General features: G+C 39.9%; 5 protein-coding genes across 5 annotated transcripts; 3 read left to right on the forward strand and 2 right to left on the reverse strand.

The window, feature by feature from the left end:
* Positions 1–34: 34 nt before the first annotated feature.
* LOC111204245 (aspartyl protease family protein At5g10770-like) lies at positions 35–1,946 on the forward strand. Its single transcript, XM_022698527.2, has 3 exons — positions 35–362; positions 429–887; positions 954–1,946. The coding sequence occupies exons 1-3, from the start codon at positions 197–199 to the stop codon at positions 1,763–1,765; spliced, it is 1,437 nt and encodes a 478-aa protein (XP_022554248.1). The 5' UTR covers positions 35–196; the 3' UTR covers positions 1,766–1,946.
* A 699-nt stretch (positions 1,947–2,645) lies between these two features.
* Positions 2,646–4,963, forward strand: LOC106383282 (probable protein phosphatase 2C 69). Its single transcript, XM_013823404.3, is given in 8 exon segments — positions 2,646–2,915; positions 3,093–3,220; positions 3,592–3,690; positions 3,785–3,943; positions 4,041–4,127; positions 4,219–4,313; positions 4,315–4,386; positions 4,461–4,963. Coding segments are annotated over 8 exon segments (1,002 nt in total). The 5' UTR covers positions 2,646–2,835; the 3' UTR covers positions 4,743–4,963.
* On the reverse strand, positions 4,943–6,597 carry LOC106383274 (AAA-ATPase At3g28600-like). Its single transcript, XM_013823398.3, has one exon. It carries the CDS (start codon positions 6,519–6,521, stop codon positions 5,133–5,135), a length of 1,389 nt encoding a protein of 462 aa, XP_013678852.1. The 5' UTR covers positions 6,522–6,597; the 3' UTR covers positions 4,943–5,132.
* Positions 6,598–7,153: 556 nt separating this feature from the next.
* Positions 7,154–9,230, forward strand: LOC106383267 (uncharacterized protein At1g32220, chloroplastic). The gene is made up of 10 exons (XM_013823393.3): positions 7,154–7,357; positions 7,437–7,560; positions 7,622–7,710; positions 7,790–7,845; positions 7,947–8,002; positions 8,108–8,201; positions 8,484–8,563; positions 8,639–8,681; positions 8,751–8,842; positions 8,924–9,230. The coding sequence occupies exons 1-10, from the start codon at positions 7,302–7,304 to the stop codon at positions 9,101–9,103; spliced, it is 870 nt and encodes a 289-aa protein (XP_013678847.1). The 5' UTR covers positions 7,154–7,301; the 3' UTR covers positions 9,104–9,230.
* Positions 9,155–14,126, reverse strand: LOC125593925 (histidine kinase 5-like). The gene is made up of 9 exons (XM_048770283.1): positions 13,668–14,126; positions 12,456–13,184; positions 12,030–12,086; positions 11,437–11,965; positions 10,969–11,099; positions 10,670–10,901; positions 9,803–10,587; positions 9,547–9,711; positions 9,155–9,457 (listed from the first exon to the last, which is right to left on the reverse strand). Exons 2-9 carry the CDS (start codon positions 13,167–13,169, stop codon positions 9,335–9,337), a joined length of 2,736 nt encoding a protein of 911 aa, XP_048626240.1. The 5' UTR covers positions 13,170–13,184; positions 13,668–14,126; the 3' UTR covers positions 9,155–9,334.
* Positions 14,127–14,571: the final 445 nt, after the last annotated feature.

Here is a 14,571-nt window from a genome sequence, read left to right on the forward strand (position 1 = left end):
ACTATTACAACCCCTATAGTACGCACGCCAAAGTTAAGACAAAAAACGAAATGGCGTCGTCATGTCCATTACTTATCTGATATATATGTGGTAGCAAAGAGCTTAACCGGCAACACATATTTGTTATAAAATAAAACCAATCAATTGCACGTAATTGAGCGACAATTTAAATAACATTGCTGTGAGGAATAGCAAAATGAGCTTTGCTAGGAATCTGTTGAATATCATAATACTCCTCTGTGTATATCTCAACAGGGGTTTTACAGAGGGAGCTCAAGAAAGAGAGAGTGGAAGAGTTGATTATCATACAATCCAGCTCAGCTCTCTTTCTCCTTCATCCTCTTGTGTTCCTTCTTCAAAAGGTAACTAACAAGTTTACTCTATTAGGCGTCTTGTGGGTCTTTTGCTTACATGAGTTTCTTGCTCAGAATATGATACCAAGTCGTCGCTGCGCGTGGTGCACAAGCACGGCGCGTGCTCGCCTCTCAGGAGCGGCAAAGCTGTTAAACTCGACCGTGCAGACATCCTCAGACGCGACCAAGCACGAGTGGACTCTATCCACTCAAAGCTGACAAATAATTTGGAAGACCGACTTACACAAACCGGTTTACCGGTTAAGGACGAGAGCAAGAGCAAGGAAGATCTCGGTTCGGGGAGCTACATCGTGACAATCGGAATCGGAACACCTACACACAACCAGCCACTGATCATAGACACTGGCAGCGATTTGACGTGGACAAAGTGCAGGCAATGCGGTAGATCCCGTAGATATATAAGTTTAGCTTGCAACTCTAAAAACAAAGACATCTTTAATCCTTCATCGTCTACTTCCTTCAACACAGTATCATCTACATCTCGAGTGTGTAGTGATGATATCAGATCCACAGGTTCGATTTTTACAGTTTTTTTTTGTTACGTTTAACCGAGTTTTAAATTTTTATCCCCTCGATTAGATATTCCCTGTTCGGCGTCTCGTTGCTGCTACAGCATCGACTACAATGATAACTCGTCTTCCGAGGGATACCTCGCCGAGGATAAATTCACCGTAACGACCGCTGATGTCTTCTCCGGCATTCACTTTGGCTGCAGTGAAAAAGAGGCTAACATTAACGACAACACTGCTGGACTACTCGGCCTTAGCAGCCACGTACTCTCATTTCCTTCGCAGACAGCGAACAAGTACAATAATATATTCTCTTATTGTTTCCCTTCTCCCGACAGAACCGGCCATCTCACCTTCGGATCCACTGGAATCTCTAGTTCCGTCAAGTACACGCCGATCAAATCCTTACCAAAAACGCACTTATATGGTCTTGATATAGTAAGCATCACCGTGGGAGGTAAGAAACTGGAGATTCCATCAACCGTGTTCTCACACCCTCGTGCTATAATCGACTCCGGCACTGTGATCACTCGCCTCCCTCCCAAGGCCTATGCAGCATTGCGAGGCGCGTTTAAGGAAAACATGAAGAACTACACGACTGCATCCGCGGTAGAACTCTTGGACACGTGTTACGATCCCAAAGGTTTCGACACGATGTCTGTCCCGAAAGTTTCGTTCTCCTTCGGAGGCGGCACCACCGTGGAACTTGGCTTAAATGGGATTTTGTATCCGTTGAATGCATCGCATGTTTGCTTGGCGTTTGCAGGCAATGGCAACGATGGTGACTTAGCCATCTTTGGGAGCGTCCAGCAAATGACGCTACAAGTTGTGTATGATAGGGCGGGTGGACGGATAGGTTTTGCTCAGAATGGTTGTAGTTAAAAAGAGAGGAAAAAATGGTTACACTTATTTTAAGGATTTGGCACAATCATTAAATATTATTTAAGCGTGTAATTTGAGTGAGCGAGTGATAGATTGATAAGTATATTTATTAAACAGTTTTACATGTATATTACAAAATAACAATTACTGAAAATATATAATAATCATATCTTTAAAAATATAGTTTGAATTCATACACTATACTGGATTTTGAGTATCCAAGCACATAGATAAAATATTAGTAGTTATGAATAATTTTGATCCGAATTATTAATTATAGGTCCAGTAAAAAACTAAAACTAAACAACATATTCAGTAAAAGCTAACTAGTTGGCGTGAAGATGACATTTGTAGCTGGTAATAATCAATAAACCTCTTTTTATTTATTCACAAAACCAAAGTTCAACCTATGACATATTCCACATTGTGATCTTTGTGTTTTAAAATCTGACTACTCAAATATCACTTACAGCTAAGATAAAATTGTTGATCCAAGACAGTGGTGGTTCCCACTCTTGGTTACATCTTCTAGTCAACTCTCTAGCGCTCTGCAGTAGAATCTTGGTTCAGAGAGACTTACATTTCTGTGTTGATGGAAAGAAAAGGATCAACAGACTGTTTCACGCCACTGAAGATACCTGCCATATGAAAGCACCTATTTTACGCTACTGTTTGGCAGTAGGAATAGTCTTATCCTTAATTAAGTTAATAAAGTACAGGTCCATGGGCTCATTTTTAAGGCCCATGGTCAATGTTGATGGTTAATAAAACATTAAAGTCAAACCACCGGTTAACGAGCGCCACGTGTCAGTATCTGTCAACGCGCCATTGGTTAAGCGGTTTTTGACTTGTGTGTGTTCGTTCTTCTGTGATAAGATCTTTCTACTTTCTATAATTACCATGAATCGTTCGCCGGAATATGCTCTCGAAACGTCGATCAAACACGTGAATCTCTCCCCCATCATCATCTTCTTCTTCTTCTCTCTCCTCGTGATTCTTTCATGGAAGTTTCAGGCTAGACGAGAACATCCCGAGCAGATTTACCTTTTGAAATTTTCGTGGAAGAAGCTATGGGATATCTGGATTTGGCGTTGTCGTGTTCCAACCCGACGCAGACCGTTGAAACTCCGGCGAGCGGCGGAGGTCTCAGGTCAAATTCAATCTCATAACCGCCTCTTGATTATTTGATTCTAGCTGTGGTTTCACTTTTGTTTTCGATTGGAATTGGATCTACGTATCTCTCACGTGATTGATTCTGTTTTGATCATTTGAATTCTTATCGAGGATCTTCGATCGATCTTGTGTTGTTAACATGATTCGGTTTCAGCCAGAACGGAAAATTCAGCTATGGATACGCGAGCTCCGCTGGGAAGAGATCGTCTATGGAAGACTTTTTCGAGACGAGGATCGACGGTATCGATGGACAAATCGTTGGTTTATTTGGAGTTTTTGATGGTATGTATATGTTTACCTCTCTCAAGAAAACTAATCTCGTCATCAAACTATGATTTCTCCCCAAATCATAAGTTTAAATTTATTTCTCCCCAAATTGGTAGTCGGGAACTTAATTATCCATAGACCATGGTTTTAATCGATTTACTAATAACCAACTAAGTTTACAATTTAAACTTATCGAATTTTAGCACGAAGTTATAGTTTGGTGAGTATCTGATGCTATACGATAGTTCTGATAGGGAAATAGATCGTTCACCCTATGAATCTTGATGGTTCACTTGTGCCATGAGTCATGCATGACCTTAAGATTGGTTCTGGTAGTGCTTGTAGGCTTAGTTTTGGGATGACTGTATACTTGTTGTTTTTGGCAGGCCATGGTGGAGCCAGAGCAGCTGAGTATGTGAAGCGTCATCTTTTCAGTAATCTAATCACTCATCCAAAGTTCATCTCTGACACCAAGTCAGCTATAAGTACACTCCCTCAAGAACCTGAACAAACTTTTTTTTTTAACACAATGTATTTATCCATGCTGCGGTCTAATTGGCGTTAATTTTTTTTTTCCAGCTGATGCTTATAACCATACAGACTCTGAACTTCTCAAGTCAGAGAATAGTCACAATAGAGACGCTGGTTCCACTGCCTCGACGGCTATACTTATTGGTGATCGTTTAATTGTTGCCAACGTTGGTGATTCAAGAGCTGTTATCAGCAGAGGCGGAAATGGTAGTTAATTTGTTTAGTACATCAGTTATGATTGTTTATTTATTTTGTTGTAATTATTCAGATGATTTTTTTTTCTCATGATTCTGTGTGGTTATAGCCATTGCTGTGTCAAGGGACCATAAACCAGACCAAAGTGATGAGCGTGAAAGGATTGAGAATGCTGGTGGGTTTGTGATGTGGGCAGGTATGTAACAGTTGTTGTTGGTTCATACTTTTTCTCAATAGATAGTCTTAAATGTATGTGTGTTTGGTGTTTGCTTTCATTAATTGAATAGGAACTTGGAGGGTTGGAGGTATTCTTGCAGTTTCTCGTGCATTTGGTGATCGTCTTCTGAAGCAATACGTTGTTGCTGATCCAGAAATCCAGGAGGCAAAAGATTGATGATTCTCTTGAGTTTCTGATCCTAGCAAGTGATGGGCTATGGGATGTTTTCTCTAATGAGGTCTGTAACGTTTAAATTGCTTCTTTTACTTAACCTCTATAGTTGTTAGTTGTCACAATCTTTATATTATGCAGGAAGCAGTTGCGATGGTTAAGGAAGTTGAAGATCCAGAGGAGTCAGCGAAGAAACTTGTGGGAGAAGCAATAAAGAGAGGAAGTGCAGACAACATCACATGTGTCATCGTCCGTTTCTTGGAGACAGCTTCATCAAGCCACCCCAGCTCCTCGTCATCCAACGAAGCTAATCTAATGCCGCAAGTTGGAGAACTTAAGATCTCATCCAGTGAAAGTAAGCAAGATCAGGTCGACTCAGAGGACATCATCAGAGTGAATAAACCAGATAATGCACACTTCTGAGTTTCCGATAAGGTACATAGCGTTCCCTCAAAAGACAGCAAACAAACTCACAGATCCTTGATTGTGGTTGGATTTAGGATTACATATGTATTTAATATGAAATGTATGTTTATGATTACATCTATACATTTGGATTTAACTCTTCATTTAGGTTTGTGTTTGTAATTTGTAACTTAAATCTTGCTAATTTTATATTTAAATATTGGTCTTCAAAAACAGAATATTCTTAAAACTCATACATCACATTCAAACAGGTTTAAATTCAGGTAGTAACGTACGCTAACATGCTGGAGACAGTAATAGAATCCTATCAGACACTACATAAATATATTAAAAGATAGATAAGTCGGAGGTTGTCCTAAAACAATCCAGATTTCTTCTTCTGACCAGCTAATCTTCATCTTGACCTCTCTGTTCCTTCATCTTCCTCTCCAAACTCTGAACCAAGTCTTCAAGGCACCCGTCTACTTCTATTCTTTGATTCTTGGCCATCAGTTTCTCCGCGACATCAGCTGGAGCGACATTTGTATCCTTAAGCAAAGACTCAACTTCACCAAACAGAGGATGAGAATCAACATCCAAGTAGTTCTTTGCAAGAACCTTGAACGCCTCGAAGCTACAATAAGACAACTCAATATGCATATCCATTCTCCCTCTCCTGATCAAAGCCGGGTCTAGTTTCTCCATATGATTCGTCGTGAATATGATAATCCTCTCTTGACCACAAGCCGACCATATACCATCTATAAAATTCAAAAGCCCCGAGAGCGTGACTCTGCTCTCGCTTTGTTCCTTCTTTTCACTATCTTTCTTGCTGCTCAAGTCATCACCATCTCTCTTTCTTTCTCCCGTTGTTAGGTCTAAAGAGCAATCAATGTCTTCGATCACGATAATCGACTTGCTTGATGTCGCGGTGAGGAGCTTCCTCAACTCTGAGTTGCTTTTAATAGCCGTGAGTTCGAGATCATAGATGTTATAGTTCAAATGGTTTGCTATAGCTGCGATCATCGTGGTTTTACCGGTCCCTGGTGGTCCGTACAATAGGTAACCCCTCTTCCAAGCTTTCCCAATCTTCTTGTAATACTCTTTCCCATTTCTGAAGGCCTCGAGATCGCTCAGAACTTCTTCTTTCTTCCAAGGATCCATAGCTAATGTCTGGAAACTCGCCGGGTGCTCAAAATCAATGCGTCTCCACAAGCTTTTCTTGCTAGTGGTATCCCAGTTGAGACTAGGGTTATTCGTGAACAGCTTCATCTTCTTGGTCGTGGCCTCGATGGATATCCCTTCTTCCACCACGTAGTTAATGTAAGATCCGGTTACTATCTCCAACCCACGTCTATGGAAAGTGAGCTTATGTGTTCTGTCTCCATCGTGATCAGTACCAGTCGTCACAAGCTCCCACCAGACGTGTACTCCTTGGTACACATCTCTGACTTTAGCCTCGTCGCGTTTTAAAACTAGACCTTTGCTCTCTTTGACCTGACTCGCCTTGAGCTTATGGGCTTTGTCGATTGCTTTGGCGCCAAGGTAAGTGTCGATGGCGGCGAAAGCGTGGTTGAAACGGTACTCTTCGTACTCTGGGAAGCTGATGACAACGTAAGGAGAGAAGAAGTTGATGATGTGGTCGGAGAATCTTTGGACAAAAGAGACTTGTTGGAGTGTAGACAAAAAGAACTCTTTGATTGCGATCTTGAGGTGATCAGGGAACATTTGCTGAAAAGTTGCCCAGAGGAAGAACAAACTTGCCATGCTCGAACCCATCGTACCTCCCATCATCATCAAGACACAAGTCTCTGTTTGAAAATCTCTTTTCTTGGATTTGGATTGGACTTGTTCGAGTTTGGTGTGTAGATAGCTCCGTGTTACGGTCTTATTTATAGACGATATACTCGGAAAGCAATGTGAGTCCACTCGAGTCAACGTGGTCGGTTCTAACAAAAACAAAATATCAAGACAAATAATTGAAGCCTTTGCTTCTTTGGTAAGGTTTAATGCTGCATTTACCCAACAAAATATATATATATATTTTTTTGAAGAATACCCAACAAAATATTGATTTCTGAATTGTTTTATTACATAAGGTTTCATTTTACATTTTTAGGAAAACAATTTAGATTTGATGTGTTAATTTATGAATGGGAACGAATTAGCGGGCCGGTATTGCAATAGTGAGTGAGGTATTCAACCCTTGTCACCATTAGTGAGGTATTCAACCCTTGTCACCCCATTCACCCACAGTATGCATCTCACGTGATGTTTATCCGTTTGCGTCAAGAACGTGTGAATTTTCAAGCCGACAAAACAGTTCTACGTCGATGTAAAAAGAAAAAAAAAAGAGGAAAATTTATCTTCGGCCCATTTGAATTAAAGCCCAAATAATTTAGTATGGATCTCGCGTAGGCGCGCGACTCTCGTAGCCTCCCGGTTAAGAGTGTCTACGTGGAGGCTTGTTAAGAGGCGACGTGTCCGCGCTCTTGGCCGTTACTCCTCCGTCTCCGTCTCCGTCGACATCAGACTCTCTACTCTCTCTCTCTCTCTCTCCTACTCCGAATCCAAACAATGAGGACGATCGTTTCGCGTTTGATCCGATTCAAATCGTCTTTCGCTCAGACACGGTGAGTGGCTCTTCCCCGTAATTTAGGTTTGGTGATTGTGCTAATTCATTCTTGCTTTCGTCGTTGCAATTGAGATTAGGTTCGTTTCTGCATCATACGGTGGCGGCGGGAGGTATCTCTCTACAGACTCTAACAAAATCGATGAGCCGTTTAGTGTGGAGGAAGCAGAGACTGTACATGTGCCTCCACCTCCTACTGAGAAGGTAACATAGTGTGATTATCTGTTCATGATCTTGGAACTTTACGCTTTTCGATTCTTCTCAGTTGCTTGTCCTTGGTGGAAATGGCTTTGTTGGATCACATGTATGTAAAGAAGCGTTAGATCGTGGCTTATCTGTCTCTAGCCTTAGCAGGTGTTCAATCTTGTTTAGCTAATCTATGTCAGAAGTTGATTTATTTGTGATTAACCATTTTGTATGGGTTGTTATATAGATCAGGTAAGTCGTCTTTACAAGAGTCATGGGCTAGTAGAGTAACATGGCATCAAGGTACTGTTAACTAACTCCTCAACATGTTTTAGGAACTTGCTGGATTATTTCCTTTATCTTCATTTTCCTCTTATATATTTTAAACTTTTTTTTTTCTTCAGGAAACCTTCTGTCATCTGATTCATTGAAAGATGCTCTTGATGGAGTGACTTCTGTGGTATGTCTTTTTTCTCTGTAATCCGGAATAATGTAGCTTACTTAGCAGCCTTTTGTGTTTTGAACTGTACATTTTTATAAATTTATTCGGAATGAATTGTTGCAGATCTCTTGTGTTGGTGGTTTTGGTTCAAACTCGTATATGTATAAGATTAACGGGACTGCAAATATCAACGCAATTAGAGCTGCCTCAGAGAAAGGTATGCATATTTTTTTTATTTGCATTACAGAGAGCTGTATAAATACTTTCATAGGCCAATTTTTTTTGATAGCCATGTGATATTTCTAAGATACACACTGAGTGACCATAGGGCATTCAATACTTAGTTGCTCTTCGAGCTTTTTGTAAGGATTAGTGGAGCGGGGAAACACAAGTTATGTGAATTAGTGTGCTACAACTTTAAGCACAATGGCATCTTGGAAAATATATTGGATGAACAATAGTTTACCAGCGTTCTAATTGGGTACACTTTGTTCATTAGGTGTGAAAAGATTTGTCTATATCTCTGCTGCTGATTTCGGTCTAGCCAACTACTTGTTGAGCGGATACTATGAGGGAAAGGTATACAACAGCTTTTGCATAGCCCTTTTTGGTTAGTGGTACATTGTCTTAAGACATATCTTTTGATCCTTACAGCGAGCTGCTGAGACCGAGCTGCTCACAAGATTTGCTTATGGAGGTAAGCTTACATGTCATAATTACGAAACTCTCTATGACTCCTAACCATTTTTTGGTTAATGTTGTGCAGGGATAGTCTTGCGGCCTGGTTTTATATATGGAACTCGCAGCGTTGGGAGCATGAAGATCCCATTGGGAGTCTTTGGCTCACCAATGGAGATGGTAAGAGAGTTCCTTCTTTACCGCAATATCTCTCAAAAGACACAGCCTTCTTTATTCATCATGCTTGTGGCTTTTTTGTAGGTTCTTCAACAAGCAAAACCGCTGAACCAGCTCCCGTTAGTCGGACCTTTGTTCACACCTCCGGTGAATGTTGAATCGGTTGCAAAAGTTGCGGTTAGAGCAGCTACGGATCCAGTCTTCCCTCCAGGGATTGTAGATGTTCATGGAATACAACGTTACAGCCAACAGAAATCGAGATAAGCCAGCTTGATTATGCTCTCTTGTTGTTTATGTAGAGTTTGGCTGCTTAACTCTGATAAAATGTTTTCTTGTTTCTCTCGCCATAAACTTCCCACAAATAAATAAAGAAGACAAAGCTTTTTATTGATACTGTACATCTCTAAGAGAGCAAGCTACTTTGTATAGCTCTCCAAAACTTTTCCCTACACATTTTATACACAGCACGCACATACTACCAAACTCTGAAATCTCTCAATGCAGATACTGTTTTAGACACTCTTTTAGTTTCTGCAACGTTACAGGTTTCGAAATAAAAGAGTCCATACCATTTGCATAACATTCTTCTGAGCTCTCTGATAATGTATTTGCCGTCATCTGCAAAAAAAAATCCACAACCCATTTTACTCGTTAAAGTTAACCATTAGAGCTCTGTGTTCAATGTTATTTGAAGAATATGTTCTAACCGCGATTATAGGCAGCCGGTTTGTGGAACGCACACAGAGTTGCTTATCCTCCAGTGTCTTGATGTCTACTCCAGCTTCTACTGCAGCATCCCAGTTCCCAGATTGTTCGTACGAACGGATCAGTCTTGTAGCTTTTAAACCATCCAGTACAGGCATGCACACATCCTGTGAACCCAAGTTGATTCATAAGCCTTTTTTAGATTAAGTGAGTTTGAGAAGGAGAAGTCTTTTGGATCTTAGAGAATAATAGTCTTACCATGAGTACCAAATCGTAGCTAGAACCGTTAATAGCAGTTATAGCTTCAACTCCATTATTAGCAATATCAAAGGTATAGCCTAATTGTTTCATCATCGACTTGGCAACCATGATGTTGATTTTATTATCTTCCACAAGCAGAATCTTTGGCTGCTTTGATGTCTCTTTGACCACTGTCTCAGCTTTCTCCTCTTCCCTAGGAGATGAAACTGTAAACTCTGACTCCATTTCTGAGCTAGCTTGTGAACTGCTACAAGACTCGCTTTCCTTAGAGGGACATGGACCATTCCCATTCTCATATTGATGAGGTGATTCAGGACAGTGACCAGACCGGGTTTCATGTCTTGGTCCATCCATATAACCACCGTTTTCAACCTGAACAGCCTCGCTTTGACCGTTGATGAGCTTAACAGGACTAGGGAGCATAACTTTATGAGGTAAGAAGTTATTGCCAATGACCGGTCCGCCATTAGAGTATATAGATCCTAGAAGCGGTTTAAACTGGAAGTATCCTTCGGTTGAGTCGTCTGGTTCGGGTTGATGATCCACCATATCAGAGAACTCATCTTGATCATCCGAATGGTCATTCGATGTTGCAACTTTATAGGGTAATATGAACGTGAACGTTGAACCTAAGTCGACTTGGCTCGTCACAGTAAGTTGACCTCCCATTAGCTCTACCAGCTGTTTACAAATGGCGAGACCGAGACCAGTTCCACCGTATTTTCTGGCATGATCAGCGCTTGCTTGCATGTACTTCTTGAACAAACAAGGAAGAGCATTTTCTGCACAATAAAACATGGACCGTATCAATAACTAGCTTAGCTGGAGTTTTGTATTTTGATGTTATGGAGCTTTCTGGCTTACCTGGGATTCCAATTCCAGTGTCATAAACATCGCAGCGAATCCAAACCGAAGTCTCAGTCTCAGTCAAACCGTTTTGTTCTTCAGCGTCTGCGTTTAACTCCAAACCATTTGCAAAGGATGGTTCTGGTATCACTTTGAGTTTGATGCCAACCTTTCCTTGATGTGTAAACTTGATAGCATTGCTGATCAAGTTGGTGAGAATCTGCCGGATCCTTAGAACATCTCCAACTACCTAAAAACATGAAAAAAAAGAAGTTAGATTACAACGACTTTACCACATTATCTCTTTGTGTACTAACCAAGATAGGGACTTCATCTGCAATGTTCCCTTCTAATGTCAGTTCTTTCTTCAGAGATGCAGCAGCTGTCTGAAGCACATGCTTCACTACTTCTCTTGGCCTAAACTTGGTAGCTTCTAACTTCATCACACCTAAAAACAACACACAAAAACACCATACGTCATCAAGAATTTTTTTAATTATTATTAACATGGGTATCCCAAGCCTATGGAAGGACTCCAACTAATCTTTTAATGGTAGGTACTCTAATGGTAGGTGCAGTCTACTGATAGACACTATCGATAAATTTTCAAATGAGGTCCAAATCATGAACTTATATCCGCATGGCCACACAAATTTAGTATCCTGGGATATTTCGAACCCAAGTCTTCTCAAAGTCCGCTTACCAATAGACCAGTCCAATGTGGTTATGTCATCAAGAATCTTGAAAAATGACCACACAACAAGACCAAAACTTGAAAACATTACCTGATTCAACCTTGGAGAGATCAAGAATATCATTAATCAACTGAAGCACCAAATCACCAGAAGAGATCATGACATTCAACAACTGTCTCTGCTCTTTATCCAGCTTTGTAGTAGAAAGTATCTCAGCCATCCCCACTACTCCTGACAATGGTGATCTTATCTCATGAGACATCGTCGCCAGCATCTGCTTAGCTCTCATTGTCTCCTCAGTAATGTGAATGGTCTTGGTCAGTTCTGATTCCATTGCCTTTCTCACCGCGTTGTCTTCTCTAAGTTTAGCCATTTTTTCTCTCTTCCTCACCTGATCAGTTACTTCCATTCCCATGTAGTTTATACCGATTTTCTCGCGAGCTTTGTTGTAAACAGGCTCAACGTATATCAAAAAAGTCTTTGAACCAAACAAGTCTGTCTCGAATGTGATCTCTCTCTTTGAAGCTTTTCCTTTTTCAAGAACTTCTCTCTTGAAATCTTCGGATTCTTTAACTCCACCTCCATGGAATATCTCAACGTCTGTTTTCCCCAATATGTCCTGAGTATTAACATGATCAGTAAACGAGAAGACAAACAAGAACATAACTTACTTTGTCTCTTACATGTTCTCGTAGTGTAGGAAACTTATTGTAGATGAACAAGTAGCGTAGATCTTTATCCTGAAAAAAAAAAAAAGCAGAGAATCAGAGAAACATTAATTAATTATTGATTTATTTTATGTATAATTACACTTATATAAAATATTTTAGTTTTCATATTTAATTATCAAAATTAGATATACAAAAAAAAAAACAATTAGACAAAATTGTGAATTTGAACTAACATTATTGCCTATTTAGACTAATTTATATCGACTAAAACTAATTTTAGACGATTTATAACAGTTTAAACTGATTTGAATAATATAAATCAGTTATTTTTTTTAAATGGTTTCGATTAAGACTGAGTTGCTTCTTATACCGATTTTTAGAACCTTGATCTACGATCAACAAATCTGTGAATAAACGCGAATCAAACATTTTACTTACCTGATGACCCATAACAATAGGAGCATTCTGAAGAATAAAATGCAAGAACCCTTCAGCTCTTTTAAGATTCTGAGTCAACTCTTCAACCGGTGCCGAGTGACTCTCCATAGTCTTCAAACTCTCGTTAAGCTTCTCAATCAACCTCCTCTCTCTCTCGGTACTCGCCTCAAGCATCTTCTCCAAGCTCAACGCCTTCTGTTTCCAGTACGCAACAGTATCAAACTCCTCATCGATCTCAATCCTCTTCCTACCGACCAACTTATCCCTCTTCTTCTCCTTAAACCTGCGGAAAAGATCGCTACTCTCATCCAAAACCGGAACATTCTCAGGCTCCTCGGTCTCGAAGTTGTGCTCCTCTATGATCTTAAGCTCCTTGGCCTCGGCTTCTTCTCTTTGCTTAGTCAAAATCTTGAGCTCTTCTCGCAATAGTCTAACCGCGTGGTCTTGCATATACTCCCATTGCTTCACGAGGTTGGTGAGCTGAGAGGAGCCTTGGTCTGTTGTGTTCAGGAGGTCAGGTAAACGTTTTAGATCCGCCATGGTGCGTTTCTCGGCGAATTCGACTTCTTTTAAGGTGTCTGAGTCTCCTGCGGGTTTCTCGACGTTGAACTGGTTGTCTGGTTCGGTTCCTCCGACGTCTTCTGGCCACATGGAAGATAAGACTTCGACGTCCATCTCTTCGGTCTGTTGATCAGTTTCCATCTCGCAGACCATTTAATGAGCGTTTCTCTTCATATAGCAACAAAAAAAAACTATATTCACTACAATTCAGACACAGAGGAGATTACAAGTCAGAACAATGTATCTCTGTCTGAAAAAGGACTAAAGTATGTGGACCAATAGGGATTGAAGTAATTAGCGGGAAACTTTTAAATTACAGTTAAATAAAAAAAGGTGAGCTTTGGGAAAGATGAAAGTTTTTTGAGAGTCACCAAGAAAAAATCTGGATCAGTTTTTTTTTTTTCAGATTGAAGATCATAGATTCACTAATAAGATCATAGATTTAATATTATTACATGAAAATATTAGCTAATTGAAAAGAAAAAAAAAACTGAGAATCAAATTTAAAGAAAGGATGAAACGTTATTAATTGGATCATCATGTGTGTATTAACAGAATCATGAAATGGATGGAGTCAAAGGTGGAAACAGAATGATATGAAGAAAAAGAAAAAACAATTTTGATTGAAATGAATTGGATCAGAAGTTTTACCTTATGCTGGAGAATGAAGAGAGGAAGAGGAAGATGAATGAGTAGATCTGAAGAGAGTCGGCGTCGTCTTTGAGTAGAGTAAATAAAACTTCAGATTGGCATTGGGAAGAGAGAGAGGTGCATGTGAATTATGAAAGATAGGAGCAAAAAAAACAAATGCTATTTTACGGAGATGATAGAGAGAAGAAAGAAAAAAAACTCCAAGGAGCATGTGCTTCTTGCTCAAGAGACAGAGAGGTCAATGTATATTATATTCGCTCTCTACTATTCTAATGGCGAAACTCTTTCTCTTTCTCTTCTCTCTCTTTCTCGCTCGTTACTCTGTGCACGTTGGTTTACTTTCTCAGGACCGAATCAGAGTACAGAGAATTCGACACGTTTCGATCCCGTCTCACAATTTCCACATCTCTCTGTTTTTTACGAGGCTGCGCGTTGACGTCACGCTCCGATGAAATCAAGGACCCTACCTTTTTAAATGTTTCGAGAAAAGTAACAAGAACTTGCGCGGCAATAACTAACGATCATTAACCGGTTTGGATTCATAATTTGGCCGATTCTTTGATAAACCGAACCAATGGACTAACCGGTTTTTATATAAATGAGACTAGTCTCTACGATTGTAGATTGGTTTTTCAACTAGACGGCCAAGAGACAACTAATCAGTTCAGTTATAAGGTCTTCTACACAAAGCAACTCGATTTGTTTTTTTTTTTGGTTCATTCACCATGCAACCATATGGTAGTAAATTAGTAATAATGATGGAACTATCAACTAACACGAATTAGGTTACATTTACATTTACATGTGCATGGCAATGATGTACTCTTTATAACTATATATAAGTAGAGTATAACAAAGTGTCAGTTTAAACCTGCTGAAATCTGGTAAAATTTGTTCTCTTGTG

This window comes from Brassica napus (assembly GCF_020379485.1).
Source record: "Brassica napus cultivar Da-Ae chromosome A2 unlocalized genomic scaffold, Da-Ae chrA02_Random_1, whole genome shotgun sequence".
Taxonomy (NCBI): Eukaryota; Viridiplantae; Streptophyta; class Magnoliopsida; order Brassicales; family Brassicaceae; genus Brassica; species Brassica napus.